General features: G+C 40.7%; 1 protein-coding gene across 7 annotated transcripts in view; it reads right to left on the reverse strand.

Moving 5' to 3' along the window:
- Positions 1-870: 870 nt before the first annotated feature.
- The window catches only part of LRGUK (leucine rich repeats and guanylate kinase domain containing), a 119,630-nt gene continuing 102,662 nt past the window's right edge, over positions 871-17,838 (reverse strand). For 4 of the 7 annotated variants that reach the window (XM_032644064.1, XM_032644065.1, XM_032644063.1 and 1 more), the window contains 4 exons: positions 15,159-15,247; positions 13,200-13,319; positions 6,894-7,042; positions 871-1,824 (listed from right to left, as the gene is read on the reverse strand). In XM_032644064.1, the coding sequence (XP_032499955.1) occupies positions 1,694-1,824; positions 6,894-7,042; positions 13,200-13,319; positions 15,159-15,247 (489 nt within the window). In that variant the 3' untranslated portion in view covers positions 871-1,693. Of the gene's footprint in view, positions 1,825-6,893; positions 7,043-13,199; positions 13,320-15,158; positions 15,248-17,838 lie in introns of those variants that run through there. The other 3 variants (XM_032644066.1, XR_004351557.1, XR_004351558.1) reach the window with 3 other exon arrangements.

Below are 17,838 nucleotides of genomic sequence, written 5' to 3' on the forward strand. Positions count from 1 at the left end.
TACTCTGAGAGGGGGTTCTTATTAACACTGAGTGGTGGTAAACATCCTGGCTCTCCACAAAAATTTCCCTGATATTGTCACATCAGGGAAGAGAAGGGGAACATTGTTACAGCTAGAAAAGTGTGGAAGCCTTTGCTAACAAGGGTGAGAAAAAGGATGGGGCCAGAATTTTATTCACAGTATTTAGCTGGAGTAAAGCAGTCCTTGTCTAAAAGGTTTCTGTGTTGCTAGTCTGCTCCTTTCCTAGTCTTTTAGCTAGAAGGAGCAGGCTCTTTGTTGGAAATTTTGTTGTCTGTGTCATTAGTGTTTTGGGGTTTTAGCTTCTCCAGCACCCAGTTTAGGATAACTAAGGCAAAAGGAGAGCCAGGGAAATTACCATTATGTCATTACTCAGGTCCCAGGGTCCTCAGGTGGTCTGCCTTCTTCCTTCTAACTCTCAATCTTACCTTTGTTTTATATATATCATTTCTATGCTTTTAGCTGTGCTTAGGAGGAGAAATTGTTTTTTAAAAGCATCTCTTCCATATTGTTTGAAATTGAAACTATTATTTTTATATCTTCCCTTGTGTCTAAAATATTTTATAATAACTTTTAAAAAGATTAGATGATGCTGGTGAATCCTTGGGGCACAGCGACCCACTCTCCGCACCCCTACTTTTCCAGAGAGCATTGCCTCCCTTCTCCGGCTCAGTCTTGTACTCTCCTCCACGTTCCCCCTCCCAGCCTCTCCTACCCGCCCCAAGAAAAGAACTTTAACCAGCTCCTGTTGAGAACAGGGCTAGGTGGAAGATAGGAGCCAATAGCAAATCGTGTTACATCCAAATTTGAGTTACGGGAAAGGGGATTATCAAAGGAAGTTTTGATGTTTTTTAAAAAGGAAAGCATTAGAGGATTTTGATATTTAAAATATTTAACAATTAATGCCATACTATGGGAAGGCTCTTGTTCCCATGAATCACCATGCACAGAGGATTCAGAGGAAAGACCATTTACCCATCCAAACGGGTGCATTTCAGTGTTTTAACAACCAGCATAGTCTCGCTCACACAAATCAGCCGAATACCAGCCTTGCCTATAACTGCTCAATTCTTCTTCTGCAGACGGCAGGAAGTGAAACCACAAAATCAATGAAAATTGCTTATAAACCTTTCATAATCAGAGTCAAAAAAGGGTGAAATAAAAGAAATACCTGATACTCTTTATTCCTTCATATTGCTAAAGGAATCTGAGGTATCACATTGGTCAGAAGTTAAATGGAACTCTATAATTTTTTTGTAATGAGAAGAACAAAATATTTCAATCCTGTAAAGTATACGCTAATGCTATAAATAATGGACGCATTGAAATTTTAAGAGCACAATCTTCATTGTCTTTATCCCACAATCACTATGCATGTAGCAAGGCAGAGATCTTGCCATCTGATATTTCCGAGCAGGAAGCAGCTAGAACATTCATAGCTGTGGGAAAAACTGAAATTCCATTTATAAAAGCTAAGAATAAGCTACATTTTAAAAAAGATAGACACTATTCAGAGAATCACAAAAGAAACTGAGAGAATTAAGGCATATAGAACATTCTTTTGTAGGTAGTTGGCTGAGTGAGGAATAGCCAGGATCCATGGCCAGGTGAGACAAAGGGACTGGACATGATCAGAGCAAGTTTTCCATGTTAAGATCAAATGTCAGGTACGGGTCTACTTGCGGCCCTGAGGGATCGGAGGGAGGGTGGGTTTGGTGTTGGAACCTGGGCGACTGATGCTTGAGATCGTGTGTCTTCTGTGTTGGAGAGACCCTTTTCCACATGGAAATACCTGTTTATGTAGTGCTGTAAAATATTAAGAAAAAAAAGATACAGTATGTATAGTTAACCCCTTGGTACACTAAACAAAGAAGATAAACATTGCATGATGTAAGAACCAGAATAACTTTTAGAATTCATTCATAACAAACTATAAGAAATAAAGGACACCCAAACAAGAAAAATAAGGGATGAGGTGGAGAATATATCATGTCCGTGGTTGGACAGACCTTGGGCTGGGGAGACTTGCCCAATGACCAGAAGGTTGCTACAGCAGGCAATTCCTATGCTACTCTTCTACCCTGCTCATTCATACCCTCTGTCATAATGCCCTGCACATACTCCTTTTCAATCATATGTGAGTAGACTTAGCACAGACACAAACACACACTCTGAAGTCCTTCCTAGAGAAAACTCATCTAATGCCCTTTAAGACTGGCTTGTTAACCAAGGAGGAAGACACCAAGGATGAACCACAGAGCTAGGTTCCTCTGGGGACTATGGAAGCAAGAGGAGTTTGGAAGATGAGACTGAAGGTGGAAGCATAGTGGCCACAGAGGAAGCCGAATTCTCAGTGGGGAGAAATCAGTGTAGGAGGGATTGAGAGAGTAAGGCAGAGGATTCTACAGCAAGTGAGCAAAATGGAGTGACCTATAAGATCGGGAAGACGCAGCTTATTAAACAAACCAATGCAATCCAAAATGTTAAAGGCAAAATGGACCTTTTTAAGGTATATTTAGAGCAAGAATGGCATACTCCTTGAGAAGATGAGATCCTGTTAACAGAGGACAAAAAAAGATAAAAGGGACTTCCCTGGTGGTCCAGTGGTTACGACTCCACGCTTCCAACTGCAGGGGGCGTGGGTTCGAACCCTGGTTGGGGAACTAAGATCCCCACATGTGGCGCAGCCAAAAAAAAAGAAAAAAGAAAAGGCTCCTCCTTATTTTCTACCTTTTTTTCATCATGGAGATATTTTTTTAAGCTGGAAAGGGTAACAAAAACATCTTAAGCAAATAAAGGCCCCGAAGAAGAAAGAAGACAATAGAAGAGCAGGCCTCCCTTCTACATCAGTTCCCTTGTCCACACCCAGGTAAGCTACCTCCCAGGGTGCTGAAATAACTGACAGAAGTAATTTTAGAGTGTCTGGTCTTTGAGAATTCATTGCAATGAGAAAAGTACTGGAGGCAAATAATACTGCCATTTAAAAAATGGAAATAAAGATCTACAAACCAGCACACCTGACTTTAAACCTCAGCAAATTCCAGTTTATTAAAGAAATGGTTTGTGCATTCAGAAAGAACTGTAGTGAGTGATAAGTGTTGGAAGGGATTTGCAAAGAAAAATTATTTCAAATTAACTTAATTTCCCTTTTACTTAGGCAGGGGTCAACAACCTATAGCACATAGGACAAATCTGGTCTGCAGCCCATTTTAGTAAATAAAGTTTAATGGAAACCAGCCCATGCCCATTCGTTTACATATTGTCTATGGCTGTTCTCACACTGCAATGGCAGGGTTGAGTGGTTGCAAAAAAGTCTATATTGTCCACAAAGCCAAAAGCATTTACTGTCTGGTTCTTTACAGAAAGCTTGCTGACCGCTGAGTTAGAAAATACAGCTGATATAATGCAAGGCACGCATCGCAGTTTCTTGTGTGAATGCACTAGAGAGATGTGAGTAAGCGTCACAAAGCAGGTAGACTCTCCCTGGAAGTCAGTGTCCAAAGACTTGTCACAGGATGTTTCTCTTAGCCAAGTCCTGGGTCCCAATGTTGACAGCAACAATGACAAAGGCATAGGTGGCATGTTTGCTGGCTGAATAGAAATCTATAAAGTAGTAAGTATGGAAGATGAATCAAGACCCCAAATGATCTAATCAAGTTGGAATGTGGGGCTGAAACCAAAAGGATAAAAAAATTGAAGATAAAAGTTGCATTTATGTAAAAAAAAAAAAAAAAAAAATCAACAGCACATATACTGGATGATATAAACTTGGTTTGGCAGTTCGTATGAAAAAAAAAAAATGAGGGTTTAACTGACCCAGAGCCAGTAGTGTGATGTGATTTCTGAGAAAATCACCACAGAAACATGTTGGCAAGATGGCAGGTTAGGAAGCTCCAGGCCCCTGTTCTCCCAGGGAAACATTAAAAGAAAAACTAGAGGGCTTCCCTGGTGGCGCAGTGGTTGAGAGTCCGCCTGCCGATGCTGGGGACACGGGTTCGTACCCTGGTCCGGCTGGGAGGATCCCACATGCCGCGGAGCGGCTAGGACCGTGAGTCATGGCCACTGAGCCTGCGCGTCCGGAGCCTGTGCTCCGCAACGGGAGAGGACACAACAGTGCGAGGCCCACGTACCGCAAAAAAAACCCAAAAAACAAAAAACTAGAGACTAGCTAAAATAACTTAATAGGAGCTCTGGAAATCAGTCAGTGATCTACAGCAACCAAGTGAACGCCCAACCATGAAAAAACCACATTAGCAAGGGTAAGAAATCTCATGTTTTTACTCACCTTTGCCCCTCCCCCCCCCAAGGGGCTGAAGTACAGTTTGGGGGAAGAGAGGCCTGGCTCCCAGTTCCCTCCTGAGAGCCCATCTAGGGGCAGCCTGATTGGCCTCTGTGTCACCTAACTCATAGCCCAGATGGCTAGAAGTGGCACAGCTGGGATCTCAGGCTAGAGGAAGCCATAGGAAGCAGTGGGCAGGGCTCCTGAAAAACCCTGAGGAGGCACAGACCTAAAGACGCCTGGGACAAGAGATTCTTACTTGAGGAACATCACAGAACAGCTAAGGCCCCAAGAAAAAGCAGGAGAAAGATGCTTAGGGCAATTAATACATTCATTTAAAAGCATCTGTGTATACTGGGGAACTGGGGAAAAGCACACACAGAGGTCAGGGAAAGGGCACGCCCGGAAAGGGACTGAAAAGACCCTGAGCCTTCACACTGGACTGACCCTGGGCTCAGAACATGCCCCAGCAGTCAGCGAAGGGCGTCCCCTGCACGGAACCAGTCTACGTCCTGGGAGAGGTAGCTGCTTTTTCAAATGCCCAATTTTCAACACGGGATCACAATGCACATAAAGAAACAGGAAAACCTGGCCCATTCGCATGAAATAAATCTCCAGAAACCATCCCAGCAGAAAACGACCACAATCTTTTATGTGTATAAAAATGTACAATCATAATACCTAGCAGATATCCAGCACTTTACTTCTTACTTACACCATACCCCACCTTGCTGGTCCTGTATTATTATATTATGTATTACATGACAGTATATATATTACAGTAATATAGGATATTACTATATTATTGTGGGATGGATATTATTATTCCTAAGGCTCAGACATTAAGTGATTTGCCCAACACTGTACAGCCAGACAATAGTAGAAATGGAACCAAAACCCAGGTCTTCTGATTCCTAATGCAATGTTCTTTCCACAGCCCTGCCCCACGGGTAACAGCCCCCCTTTGCTCTGGCCAGACTATGTTTGGAATGTAGTTTTCAACTCTAAGTATCCCATTTATAAGGAAGGATACAGGCAGAGGATAGAAAATGAGATGGGAAAGGTCTGGGAACACGACCTGTGGGAAGCCAGAACCATGATGAGCTTTGAGGACATGTCTGTTCCAGGGCTCCTGGGTTCCCTCAGGCTCTGAAGTGGCAGCTCACAGCCTTTAAAAGAGTGCCCAGAACACTTCACACATCCTGTGAGATGACATAGTATGTCTACTTGAGAATTTGGGATTATATCCTGGAACTTGAGTCTTGGGACTTGTAAAAAATTAATAACAGAAACCTCCATGAAGTGGAGCTGGGAGACCAGAAGGGGGAGCCTCTCACGCCCTGCGACCATAGCAGAGCCCCAAAGGAAGAAGTCTCCTCTTCTTTCCTGGCAAGGACTCAGTCAATGAAAAGCCATGGACTCTTGGTTTACTAAAGCTCTCCCAATTCCCTTTCCCTCTCTGTAAGAAGCTTTCTCCTTCCTTTGCCCTGTGCGGCCTTGCATGTGGCTCACTGTGGTTGTAGTCCCCGAAGTGATCACTAATAAACCCATCTTGGCTGGAGAAATACCTGGCAGTCTGTTTATTTCAGGCCAACAGATTCTAATTTATTGCTTCTGTCCTCCCTTATGAGTAAAATGCTGGAAAATACCCTATCTCGGTCAGCTGTCCTGAATACAGCTACACCTGAAGAGGGCGTCCACCTGTGAAATGGTTAGAAGGTGCCTGATTCGGGACCTTCCTTCTGGAGATGCCACCTACTGTGTCCTGTTGTCCCTGGCGACCTAACACGTCTGTACTCTTTCTGGCTCCCGTGGTCACCTGAGGAAGCAGGGGATCCTCAAGTCTTCTTCTGGTCTCAGGCAGACCACCCCACCCCCCGCAGGCTACTAATGGTGGCTTCTCTTAGCCTCCAGGTCCTAGAGAATTCCGCCCAATTTATTCACCCCTCTATCAGTTGCTCACAGAGCCCCATAATGGGTTACTCTCTCCCTTTTCCATTTTCACCTCTAGCCCTTCAGCCTCCCCGCACTGTTTAAGGTCTTTACTCAATGTTCTTTATGAACATTGCCAGAGACAAAAATGCGATGGCCATGCTGTCTGTGCCAGGAGACATGCATTCACAAGTCTGTCGGGGAGCAAGGTGTAAAAAGGAGGTGAATAGGAGGGGCTGGCCTGATCCTTCAAACCCCAAACCGCCAGGATTCTGCCAGACCCCCAGGGCAGGAGACTGGTCAGTGATATGAAAACTTCCCTGCGTTTCTTCACCTTCACTGAATATAGCCCAAGTTGCTAAAACCTCCTTCCGAGAGCACGTGCCCCTCATCCCAGAACACCCCTGCAGGCAGTGTGGCCAGATGGGCAGAGCAGCAGTCCACTCTAAGTAGCTAAGCAACCCTGGGCACATTTCTGATCTTTTTTAACTTTGTTTCTCATCTATTACAATGGGGGATAAATAACCCAGCCTGCCTCAAAGGAGAGATTCTCAACTTTAAACACACATTTAATTAAAAAAAACCAGAAACAGAAAGACAGTGGGAAATAGATATAATTATAATATTAATATTTATATGAGAACAATATGTAAATGACTCATACCTTTTAGTGCCTGATCCTCAATATCACCTATTGTTGATTCTGGGTGTGAATAAATTCTGTCTTCCGGAGGCCGAATAGGCAAGTCTTTTGACCATGGACAAGACTCAAATAATGCAGAGTATTTCATGGAATCACTGGAATCCATGCCACTGAAAAATGAAAAATGAATATATCTTTGAGATGAAATACCATTAATGGCCATATGATCATTGGGTTATCTTTGTCAAATCATTCAGTAGTTTGCAAACATCTCTCTGTTGAGCTAAAGTTTTCAATGATACATAGGTACCAAGACCTATTAGCAGCTGATATGTTAAGTACTGTATATATTAGCATAAACTTCTCATCCATTATACAAAACATCACTGAATATCTTCTAAGAGCAAGGCATCCTGAGAGGTGCTGGAGTCTATAAAACAAGATGGGTCAGGCATGGATCCTAATTCCTAGGACTTCAGAATCAAGTGTAATTTATATAGGGCAGTCCTTGCTATTTCAAGGACAGAGAAAAATGAAAGCGTGTTAGGGGGCCTGATCTGGACCACACATTGGGCACACCTAAGGCTAGTTTTTTGTCCCCCTTTTTAGGACAAGGTTGGGGTGTGACCTGGGTGCCTGAAGTCTCTGTGTCTGGGCCAGTGGGCTTCCTACCAGTTGGCTGCTCTCCTTTGGGCTCCAACTGCTTCCTGGCTTCCTCTGGGGGAAGCAGCTCCACTGAGGCAGAGCTCATCCTGCAGAGCGAGCACTGTGAACAGCTGAGCTTGGTTCATGGCAAGATTAAACATTAGTTCTTGTATTTATTAATTAGCTTTTGTGAACTATTTACCTCTTTTCTTCATTTCTCTTTTGAGGATCTAAATGTTTTCCATATCAATTTATGTGAATATATATGTTATATATTATATATTGAATTATATATTATAAATTAAATATATAACATAAAACATAAATGAATATTATATTCAATATATTATATATGTTACATGTTACATATACTGTATATCATATATAGTGTATTACATGTTATTAATATATATTTTATATAGCTTCCTGTTTTCCTTTTTAATTTGTTTTGGACCTAGAGCAACTGAAAATGTTTATATAATCAAAATATATTCAACTTTTCTTCTGCGATTTTACTCATTTCTTTAAAAACATTTCATTAACACTTTAATCAGCCTACTAAATACATATAGTTAGAATTAAGTCATATAGAAGGGCTTAAAATAGAAAGTAACAGTGACCCCAATTTCATTCTCCTGAGAGCCAACCATTCTTAAATGTTTTTTGATATTCTGACAATGAACTTTTTATTTCTAAATGTCACTTTTATTGACTTGCCAGTTTTAAACATATCTTTGATAGAGATTTCTGCTATGATCAAAAAGGATTTAGCTAACTTAATAACCTCCCCCCATTTTTCTCCCCACAAACAGTTCTATCACTATTTTCAGTTCCTCCATCTTCATGTATCATATTTAAAAATCCCCATTTCTTGTTCCATCAACAGCAGATGATATATACTCACTTGCCATCTCCACCTCCTAAACTCTGTCATTGGAAACTTTTACTGTCAAAATTGATTGTATTAAGGTTTTTTTAAAAAAAATTATTTACTTATTTATTTATTTTTGGCTGTGTTGGGTCTTCGTTTCTGTGCGAGGGCTTTCTCTAGTTGCAGCAAGCGGGGGCCACTCTTCATCGCGGTACGTGGGCCTTTCACTGTCGCGGCCTCTCTTGTTGCTGAGCACAGGCTCCAGACACGCAGGATCAGTAGTTGTGGCTCACGGGCCTAGCTGCTCCGTGGCATGTGGGATCTTCCCAGACCAGGGCTCGAACCTGTGTCCCCTGCATTGGCAGGCAGACTCTCAACCACTGCACCACCAGGGAAGCCCTGTATTAAGTTTTGTATTCATAGTTATGTCTTTTCATAATTTAGCTAAAGGTTGATTTAAAATGTTGAAAATCAGCAGATAATTGTTTACTGCAAAGCCTAGTAGTTGGCTATGATTACGCTTTCTTCTCTGTATTTCCAACGTAATGATTCCCATCTCAGCAAAGAAGTACGAGACTAGGATCAAGTTCAAGTTGACCTCCACTTGTTCACATTCCACATTTAACTTCAGTTCATACGTAGCAGTAGCAAAGGCTGATCCAAATTGGGTCTATTCAAGATAAAGCCTGTCATTTAAGTGAGGGTGTCCACATGTTACCAGGATGATGTTATGACTACCAGAGATGTAAAGGGTAGAAGCAAGTCTCAATGAGGTGTTCCCAGGAGCTCTATCACTGGAAACACAGTACAATTAGCTCTCTGGGCCTGTCCTTGACCCAGGATGAAATACGGTGGGTGGTGCAGGCATACTAAGGGGACACATCCAATGTGTCTGAATGGCAGGCAGAGGCTGCAGCTCTTGGGCAGTAGTTCACGGCTGGAATCCAGAACCAGTGCTCCTGGAAAGCTTCCATATTGCTGAGCATGGACATGGGCTGCTCGCTGGACCTAAGCTTCCTGTCAACTACAGCCAGGGCCAGATGGCACCAACATTCCCAGGCAGGGATACTCCGGGATGGGGCAATCTCCCTGTGCCTATGGGTTCTGCTTAGAAGTTTTGACTACTGGTTATCAACTAGAGAAGTCTAATGGCTTGCTTGAAGGCGGGGGTACCTCTTACTAGGTTGGACAGAGTTCTTGGGTCTGTCTTCCTGTTACTAGACAACAGCTTTTGGACCCCCTCACAGAATGCTAGCCCCCTTCAGGTAGAACACCCATGCTCCTAGAAGACTTTGTTTCCCAATTTCTTGCTTCCATGTAAGGTAAGTGAGCTTGTCCAAGAAGCGCTTCCTAGAGAAGTATATAAACTGAGACCAGTACTGCCAACATCTGGATTTTCCAGTCACTGAACAACTCTTTCCTCTACCCTTGCAGTGGAAAAGGGCCGTGATTAACCCATGCTTGGGGTCTTCTCTCTAGAAGTATGACCAGACTGAGTCTTTCCCCCCGAACACAGACTTAGATGCATTTAGGTTTTATGGGTTACATCTTTTATTCCAAACTATAGAAGCATAAAGATGTTCTTCCTTCTTTTAGTAAAAAAAACAATAATCCATAGATTTTATGGCCAAATCTCTAAAGTGATATAAATAGAGTATGTTGAAGGGAACTTAGAAAGAAAATGGCACCAAAAATTTCACTGGATTTTTTTTTTTTTTTTTGCGGTACGCGGGCCTCTCACTGTTGTGGCCTCTCCCGTTGCCGAGCACAGGTTCTGGACGCGCAGGCTCAGCGGCCATGGCTCACGGGCCCAGCCGCTCCGCGGCATGTGGGATCTTCCCAGACCGGGGCACGAACCCGCGTCCCCTGCATTGGCAAGCGGACCCTCAACCACTGCGCCACCAGGGAAGCCTTTCACTGGATTTTTAATATGTATTTTTATTTGCCTGCTAGGGTTGCCGTAACAAAGTACTGAGGATTGAATGGTTGAAAGTCGTTGTCTCACAATTTTGGAGTCTAAAAGCCCAAGATCAATGTCAGCAGGGTTGGCTCCTTCTGAGGCTGTGAGGGAGAGTCTGTTCCAGGTCTCTCTACTAGCTTCTCATGTTTTGCTGGCAATCTTTGACCATCCTTGGCTTCTGCATCACCCAAGCTCCCTTGCTCTGTGTGTGTGTGTGTGTATGTCCAAATTTCTCCTTTGTATATGGACACCAATTATATTGGATTAAACGTTCACCCTTCCCAAGTCTGACCTCATCTTAACTAAATGCATCTGTAATGACCCTACTTCCAAATAAGGTCACACACTGAGGTACTGGGATTAGGACTCCAATATGTACATTTGCAGGGAGTTGAATTAGGTACACAATTCAACCCAAAACACATATGTTTTGGTCTCTTGTTTTTGGAAAAGAATACCTCTTCATTTAAAACACACACCAAAAAAGGGATCACAGAGCAAGTTCTGCCTTTCAAACGATTACTTTTCTTTTGTATCAAAGGAAGTATTAAGAGTAAATGAAAATGCTTTGAAAGTCAGGAGTCAAAAAGTGGCTGGGTTGAAAGGCACATGTGTTACCACGAGGGAAGGGTCAGACTTGAGTGAACGTCTGACCCACCCTTTTCACTGTGGGAACAGATGATAAATAAGCCCACTGCAGCCTAGTAGGCATTTATTTTATTTTATTTTTTTAAATTCTGCTATGGACTGAATGTTTGTGTCCCTACCCCACCCTGCCCAAATTTATATATTGGAATCCTAACCCCCACTATAATGGTATAAGGAGGTGAGACCTTTGAGAGGTAATTAGGTCAGGAGGTGAAGCCATCATGAATGAGATTAGTGCCCTTATAAGAAAAAACGAAAGACAGCTTGCTTCCTCTCTCTGTTTTCCACCATGTGGGGACACAGCAAGAAGCCAGCCATCTGCAAACCAGGAAGAGGACCCTCGTCAGAACCCGGCCACGCTGGCCCCCTGATCTCAGACTTCTCAGCCTCCAGAAGTGTGAGAAAGAACTGTCTGCTGGTTAAGCCACTCAGCCTACAGTAAGTTGTTATAACAGCCTAAACTAAGATATTCTTCCTCTCACTGTACTCCTATCAGGCTACCTACCTGTACTAAAAATCCAGAGTGTGAATAAATCCTCAGAGATCTACAGTTTCAACACTGTTATTATAATCTGTTAACTAACTATAATCTAGAGTCTCTAGCATCCAGTGAGATGTGCAGACTTGGGTGGCCATTTAGTGGGGCCTGTTGTTTTTCATCATCACATTTAGGAAAGGAAACCCAAAGCGTTACAATAATAAAACTCAGAAATAAAGGAAAGCATTACTCCTTTTTTAAACTGACACTCTCATTATGACACATCACCCTCATAAAACATCTCTTTGCTGTGGCAGACTTTTTAAATGACATATTAATATTTTAAAGTTATATTAATACTTCAAAAATTATAAAATGCTCGTTGTTGAAAATATCGGGAAGAACAAAGAAAATAAAAATTGGCCACAATCCCACCACTAGAAGATAATAACTGATACTATTTTGGTATATATCTTTTTAGCGTTTTTTTTTTCTATACATACACATGAATATTTTTAAACCTATATTATGCTGGATATACATGTGCACCTGACATTTAACACACCATTTATATTATAAGCATTGATTTGTATTTAACTCTTTATAATTTATCTAAAATTTGTTTTAACATATAGAGTGATATAAGAAACTTAATTGTATCTTTAGGACCAATTTTTCCCATTTACTGAATATTTCATCAAATTCTCATGGATTTTTAATAATTTTTTTAGGATATAAAAATAAAACATATATATCCTATGCAGACGATTTAGAAGTTACAGGAAAAAAGAAGAAAATGAAAATAACTGATAAATCTAGAGGAAGACCCACTGCTAATGTTTTAGTGTGCTTGCTTCCAGTCACTTTTGTCTACTTTGTTGCCATGCATTCAGAGAGACCAAACCCACGGACCCCTTCTAAAGAGTTCTTTACTTGATTCTCTGTCACTGCTCCGGCCACAGAGGATTGGATAAAGGATGGTTGCTTGACCTAAGGGCAACAAATCTATATACCAGCCTGTTACCTATGAGGGCTCTGGCTAGAGATTCTACTCAAGAGTGGCACCCGTAGTAGATAGTGATTGACTCAACCAGCCAGATCTTTGCTTGGGAAGTGTGGATTCAAGACCTACAGAGACATAGTCAATGGTAGTGGCAGAAACAGCTGAAGTAGAAATGGAATGTAATAGAATACCCACAAAAGCCAAGCACTAAAATCAGTGGTGAAGGGTCTGATCTGGTCTATAAGGGGTTTAAATATCAAAAAGGGAGTTATTGAAAAGCTATTTGGTAGTTTATAGATTTAATGGAAAACTAGGGAACCAGGTTTTTAAACCTGGCAAGAGCAAAGGTAAGCTAGGTGCCAAGAACACAGCCAAGTTGCAATACAGGAAGAGACTGGTAGACACCATTGCTTGCGCTCCACAATGGATTCTTGATTCTTCCACCACTGGTGACTTGAATGATCTCTAACTGCCCCTGCATCAGTGTGTCACTCCCTCAAGTTTCAAAGTCCCAAAGAGAAGCTTCGTAGGTTCCAGTGAACTTAGGTTATAAGCCTGTGCCCTCCCTAGAGGGCCAGGATCTATTCTATTCAAATTCCATAGTGGGAGTTGGGGCCCTGCTTCCCAGCTTTAGGAATTCCCTGAAGTTTAAGGATGAGTGCGCCATCATTTTAACTAACCAGCAGAAAATAACTTATTCTATCCAATAAAACTCAACTCACCTCTTTTCAGAAGGTCCAAAGGGAGTTTTAAAGTAACCTCCAGGAAGCTCGAAATTTTTCTTTAGTTCTAAGGCTGTAAAACAACGTAGACTGTTGATGACGGGTGCTGGTACTAGACCCCTGAAATTGGAAATTGAAAAAATCCACAGAATTTTGTAATAATACCAAGCGTACACACATGTAATACCTAAATACTGACCTTTACACGTCCCAAGTAAATGCATACGCCAATAAAACCTATTTGGAATAATGTAATATATACACTCATAAGCATTCACGTCAGAGCTTGCCTTAGACACTGGCATTATTACATTCTAATTTGTAGATTAACCAAATTTGTATTTTTCTGAATAAGACATTAATATAGGCAGATTTTCTTCCTACTGATTAGTACATATTCAATTGTAAACGCTCATTCATTTGTTATGTGAAGTCCAGCAATGTATCAACTGCTATAAAAATTGAAATAGATATTTTCCAGTTTTGTTTATAATCTAATGCTTTGAAATAATACCAGAAAATATTTATAAAAATTCTAATATTGTTACTTTCAGCTGAACTCTAGCATAAAATATCTATTTTTCATCTATACTAGCCTGTTTCCCCAGAGTGACTTGAAAAGAATCATTAACTATTTTTAGTGAATAAATCCTACTGCTATTCACTCTAGACTTGCTAAATAGAGTTGCTATGTGCAAAGTAGCCCGACTGCATATAAATGCATGAAAATTCAAAGCATCCTTCTGCCCTAGTATAACCCATTTGGAGCTCAGATTTAAAACAGCTTAGTGTCCACAGTGTTTCAATAGGCATGGCCACTCTGCTGGTGAGAAGTCGCACAGGCCCCAGCTTTAGCTGCTCTGGGGGACAGCGCCCATCTCCTGGCCACCACCCTCCCATCCCCCCAGTAGAACTCTGTATATTCCACACAGCCTGCGTTTTGAATCAGACTATCAGACTATCCAAAGATAGCTTGCCAATGTGGAGAAAATTAACCACACTTTTTTTGCTATATAGCAGACAAAGACAAAACTTAATTTATATTGGTTAAAGATTTTTAACGGATCGCTTAATATTGCAGACAATAAAGAGAAGTGAAATTGAAAAACATTTTTAAATGGCTTTTGTATTGTGCTTCCTCGACTCACCGCACTTTAAAAAGCTCTTTAAGACACTATAATTAAGGTCTTGTCAGTGCTCTTAGTGACTTTCTGAAAACAGGAATTTCACTTTATTACTCAAATTTTCCAAAAGGTCACACAGAAAAGAGAATTCAGAATACTGAAGCCTATAACATTCATGAGAAAATAAAACACAAACATTTCATAAACATCGTGGTTATTCACTTTGAGTAAATCTTAAAGTCTAAATGTGCCTCTTCACATGTAATAATTAATAGTACAATAATTATTATAGCCACTAATATCTATGAAGCCTCTACTATGCATCAGGGACTAAGTGAAACATTGCATATTAAGGAATAAGAATTCATGGCTTAATAAAGATACAATGGTCCCCATCCTGATGGAATTTACAGTTTAATGTGGAAAGGAGACATTAAACAAATGATCCCACAAATCATTAACTACTATTTTTTGAGATTCATGAAGGACAAGTATAGGATATTCAACAGGATATAATTAACCTTCCATCATCAAAGCCTTGGCGAAGGCTGATACTTATATTCAAACACCACCAGAAACATCATTCTTTGCAGTCTTCAAAGACTGCAAAAAACATCAGTTTCTAGTAGCTGTGAGTATATTGTGCCTTTAAATATATTTTATAAATGAAAGGGAAATACAACTTCTAGTACTAGGTTTACTACTGAACCACTGGGTCCATTTTAGTACAAAGGTCCCTGTTTGTGTTGATGATTTAAGATTCATTTGGTATATCTGGATACTAAAAAATCAACTTAAAGATGCCCAGGTGTAAATAAATGTGATAAATCACTACCTTTGAAACAGGAATGTGTGATGAGGAGGTGTCTTTCCCATTAGGGCCTGCCGGGCTGTCTCATACTGTCTCGCCATAGACTCTCTTTCCTAGGCAAGAAATATGATTTAAAATTATATTGAAGTTAAAAATATGTCCGATGACTAAAATAGCTACAATCATTGTCTTCTTGCTAGAGACTGCCAAATGTGTGAAAAGAAAAAGGGAAAAAACATAGGCCTAAAAAACAATATTTGTTCAGTGGAAAGAAAGAAAACTTTATAAATAAAATAGAAATATTTTTATGAAGACTACAATTTAATATGTAAACTTTTATCTGACATCTAAATAATAATGAGGCAATTTTTTTAAGCTATCATGTTTATATATTTTTTTTAATCTTTTTAATGAGATTATCTCTCAAGGATACAGACTATTATTGTCTTTTTAGTTTTACCAGATCTTAGCACACCTAGTAACTAACTGATTGAATATATCCAACGATGTTAAGTATGATCCTGAAATAGGACAGATTGGGAGGTCTTCCTCCCATGTTTCACCAACACCCCATCACTATCACTAAATACTTGGTGAGCATTTGATTATGGGAATACAAAGATACAAAAAACATAGTCTTGGGACTTCCCTGGTGGTCCAGTGGTACAGAATCTGCCTTCCAATGCAGGGGATGCGGGTTCGATCCCTGGCCAGGTAACTAAGATCCCACATGCCGCAGGGCAACTAATCCCGTGGGCCATGGCTAGAGAGAGAGCCCTCATACCACAACTACTGAGCCTGTGCACCTCAACAAGAGAGCCCACGTGCCACAACTAGAGAGAAGCCTGTGCACTGCAACAAAAAATCCTGCATGCTGCAACTAAGACCCGATGCAGCCAAAAAAAAAGAAAAGAAAAAAAAAAAAACATAGTCTCTGCATTCAAAAGGTTTATAATCTGGTGTCAAAAGGCAACTGAAAAGAGGAAAAAAACAAAGATAGCACATGCTGTTTTATAACTATACATGCCGTTGAGAAATTCTAGGTCAAGCTTGTGAAATTGTTCCTTAGACACATGACATGAGAGCTAACATGCAGACTCATTGAACACAGTCTCTCAGGTGGATATTTGATTGCCAAGACCACTTTACTGTTCCCCTGACCATCATCTCTGTGGTTCTGTGTAAGCATAATGAGGAGAAAATGTCTGCTGGGTAGGAGGGAGGGGATTTATAATGGGATAAGAAAGGAAGAAACAAACTCTACTTACATTTCACCACTTAAAAACTGTATTTTAAATAGCTCCATAAATACATCTAAATTGTCTCATATTACTATAAAAGTACTACATATCAACTAAATCCACTGTCTTATTCTCATATTGATTTGTTATTTTTCCCCCAAATCACTCTATACTAATATATACATTTTCTATTGTGATTTTACTTTATACCATCCTTATTTTTTTCTTATATTGATCCTTGATCTAAATTATATCATGACTGGGAAGATGACAGTGGTAGTGGAAGCATAGTTTTTGGACCTTCCAGAATTTCCACGTAAAAACAGATATAGCAACTAAATAGCAAAATGAAAACATATCAAACATTTACAAGAAAACTAGGTGACAAGCTCCCCTCAAATCCCCCAATACAGGTGACAATAACCACAACACCTGCATGGTATCAGTGTCTATGTAAGAGGAAGCCAAAGAAAGAAACAGGGTGACTAAAAGACCTGAGAACAGGAGAGCCCCAAGACAGCTAAGAAGTATTCACTAGGAAGCATAGCAGGACAATTTGGAAACCATGGCTGAAACATAGGAGGAGTTGTTTCCATTCTAATAGTAGGTAAGAATAAGGGGTCCACAGTAAGTTCTGCAGGAGCTGGATCAACTGTGAATTCTTGAAACTAATCCACTGTCCCTTCTAAGACAGGGTTTTACACTAAAAAAAAGCTGATGGGGGTGGAATAAAAATTAATTGGGAGGGACTTCCCTGGTGACACAGTGGTTAAGAATCCGCCTGCCAATGCAGGGGACACGGGTTCGAGCCCTGGTCTGGGAGGATCCCACATGCCGCGGAGCAGCTGGGTCTGTGCGCGACAACTACTGAGCCTGTGCTCTGCAGTCCATGAGCCACAACTCCTGAGCCTGTGCGCCACAACTGCTGAAGCTCACGCGTCTGGAGCCCGTGCTCCGCAACGAAGAGTAGCCCCCGCTCAACACAACTAGAGAAAGCCTGTGTCCAGCAATGAAGACCCAATGCAGCCAAAAATAAGTAAATAAACTAATTTAAAAAAAAAAAATTAATTGGGAAAGAGCAAACAGAGACATAGGAAAGAGGAAATCTAGACCAAAGCGGGAGAGTGGAACAGAACCAGGAAATCTCAGGAAGGAAACTGCCATATACCTTGATACTATTTGAAAAAACCACCTTCCTTCTAAATGTTTGAGAAAATGAATTTCACATAAAAATGAGAAAATTTCCAGTCAAATCCAATGCAAAGTTATTATAAGAAATAAGAGGAAAAGGAGAATAACATCTCTGTACACAATGAAGGGGAAACAGATAAAATCTGTAATCTACTATTTAAAAATAAACTAAAAGACATTAAGAAAATGACACAAAACATTAAGGAACAAATGAATTACAATTTTACAAACTCACAAATGAGGTGCTGGAACTCAGGAAAGAATTAGAATAT

The sequence above is a fragment of the Phocoena sinus genome, chromosome 9, assembly GCF_008692025.1.
Source record: "Phocoena sinus isolate mPhoSin1 chromosome 9, mPhoSin1.pri, whole genome shotgun sequence".
Lineage (NCBI taxonomy): Eukaryota > Metazoa > Chordata > Mammalia > Artiodactyla > Phocoenidae > Phocoena > Phocoena sinus.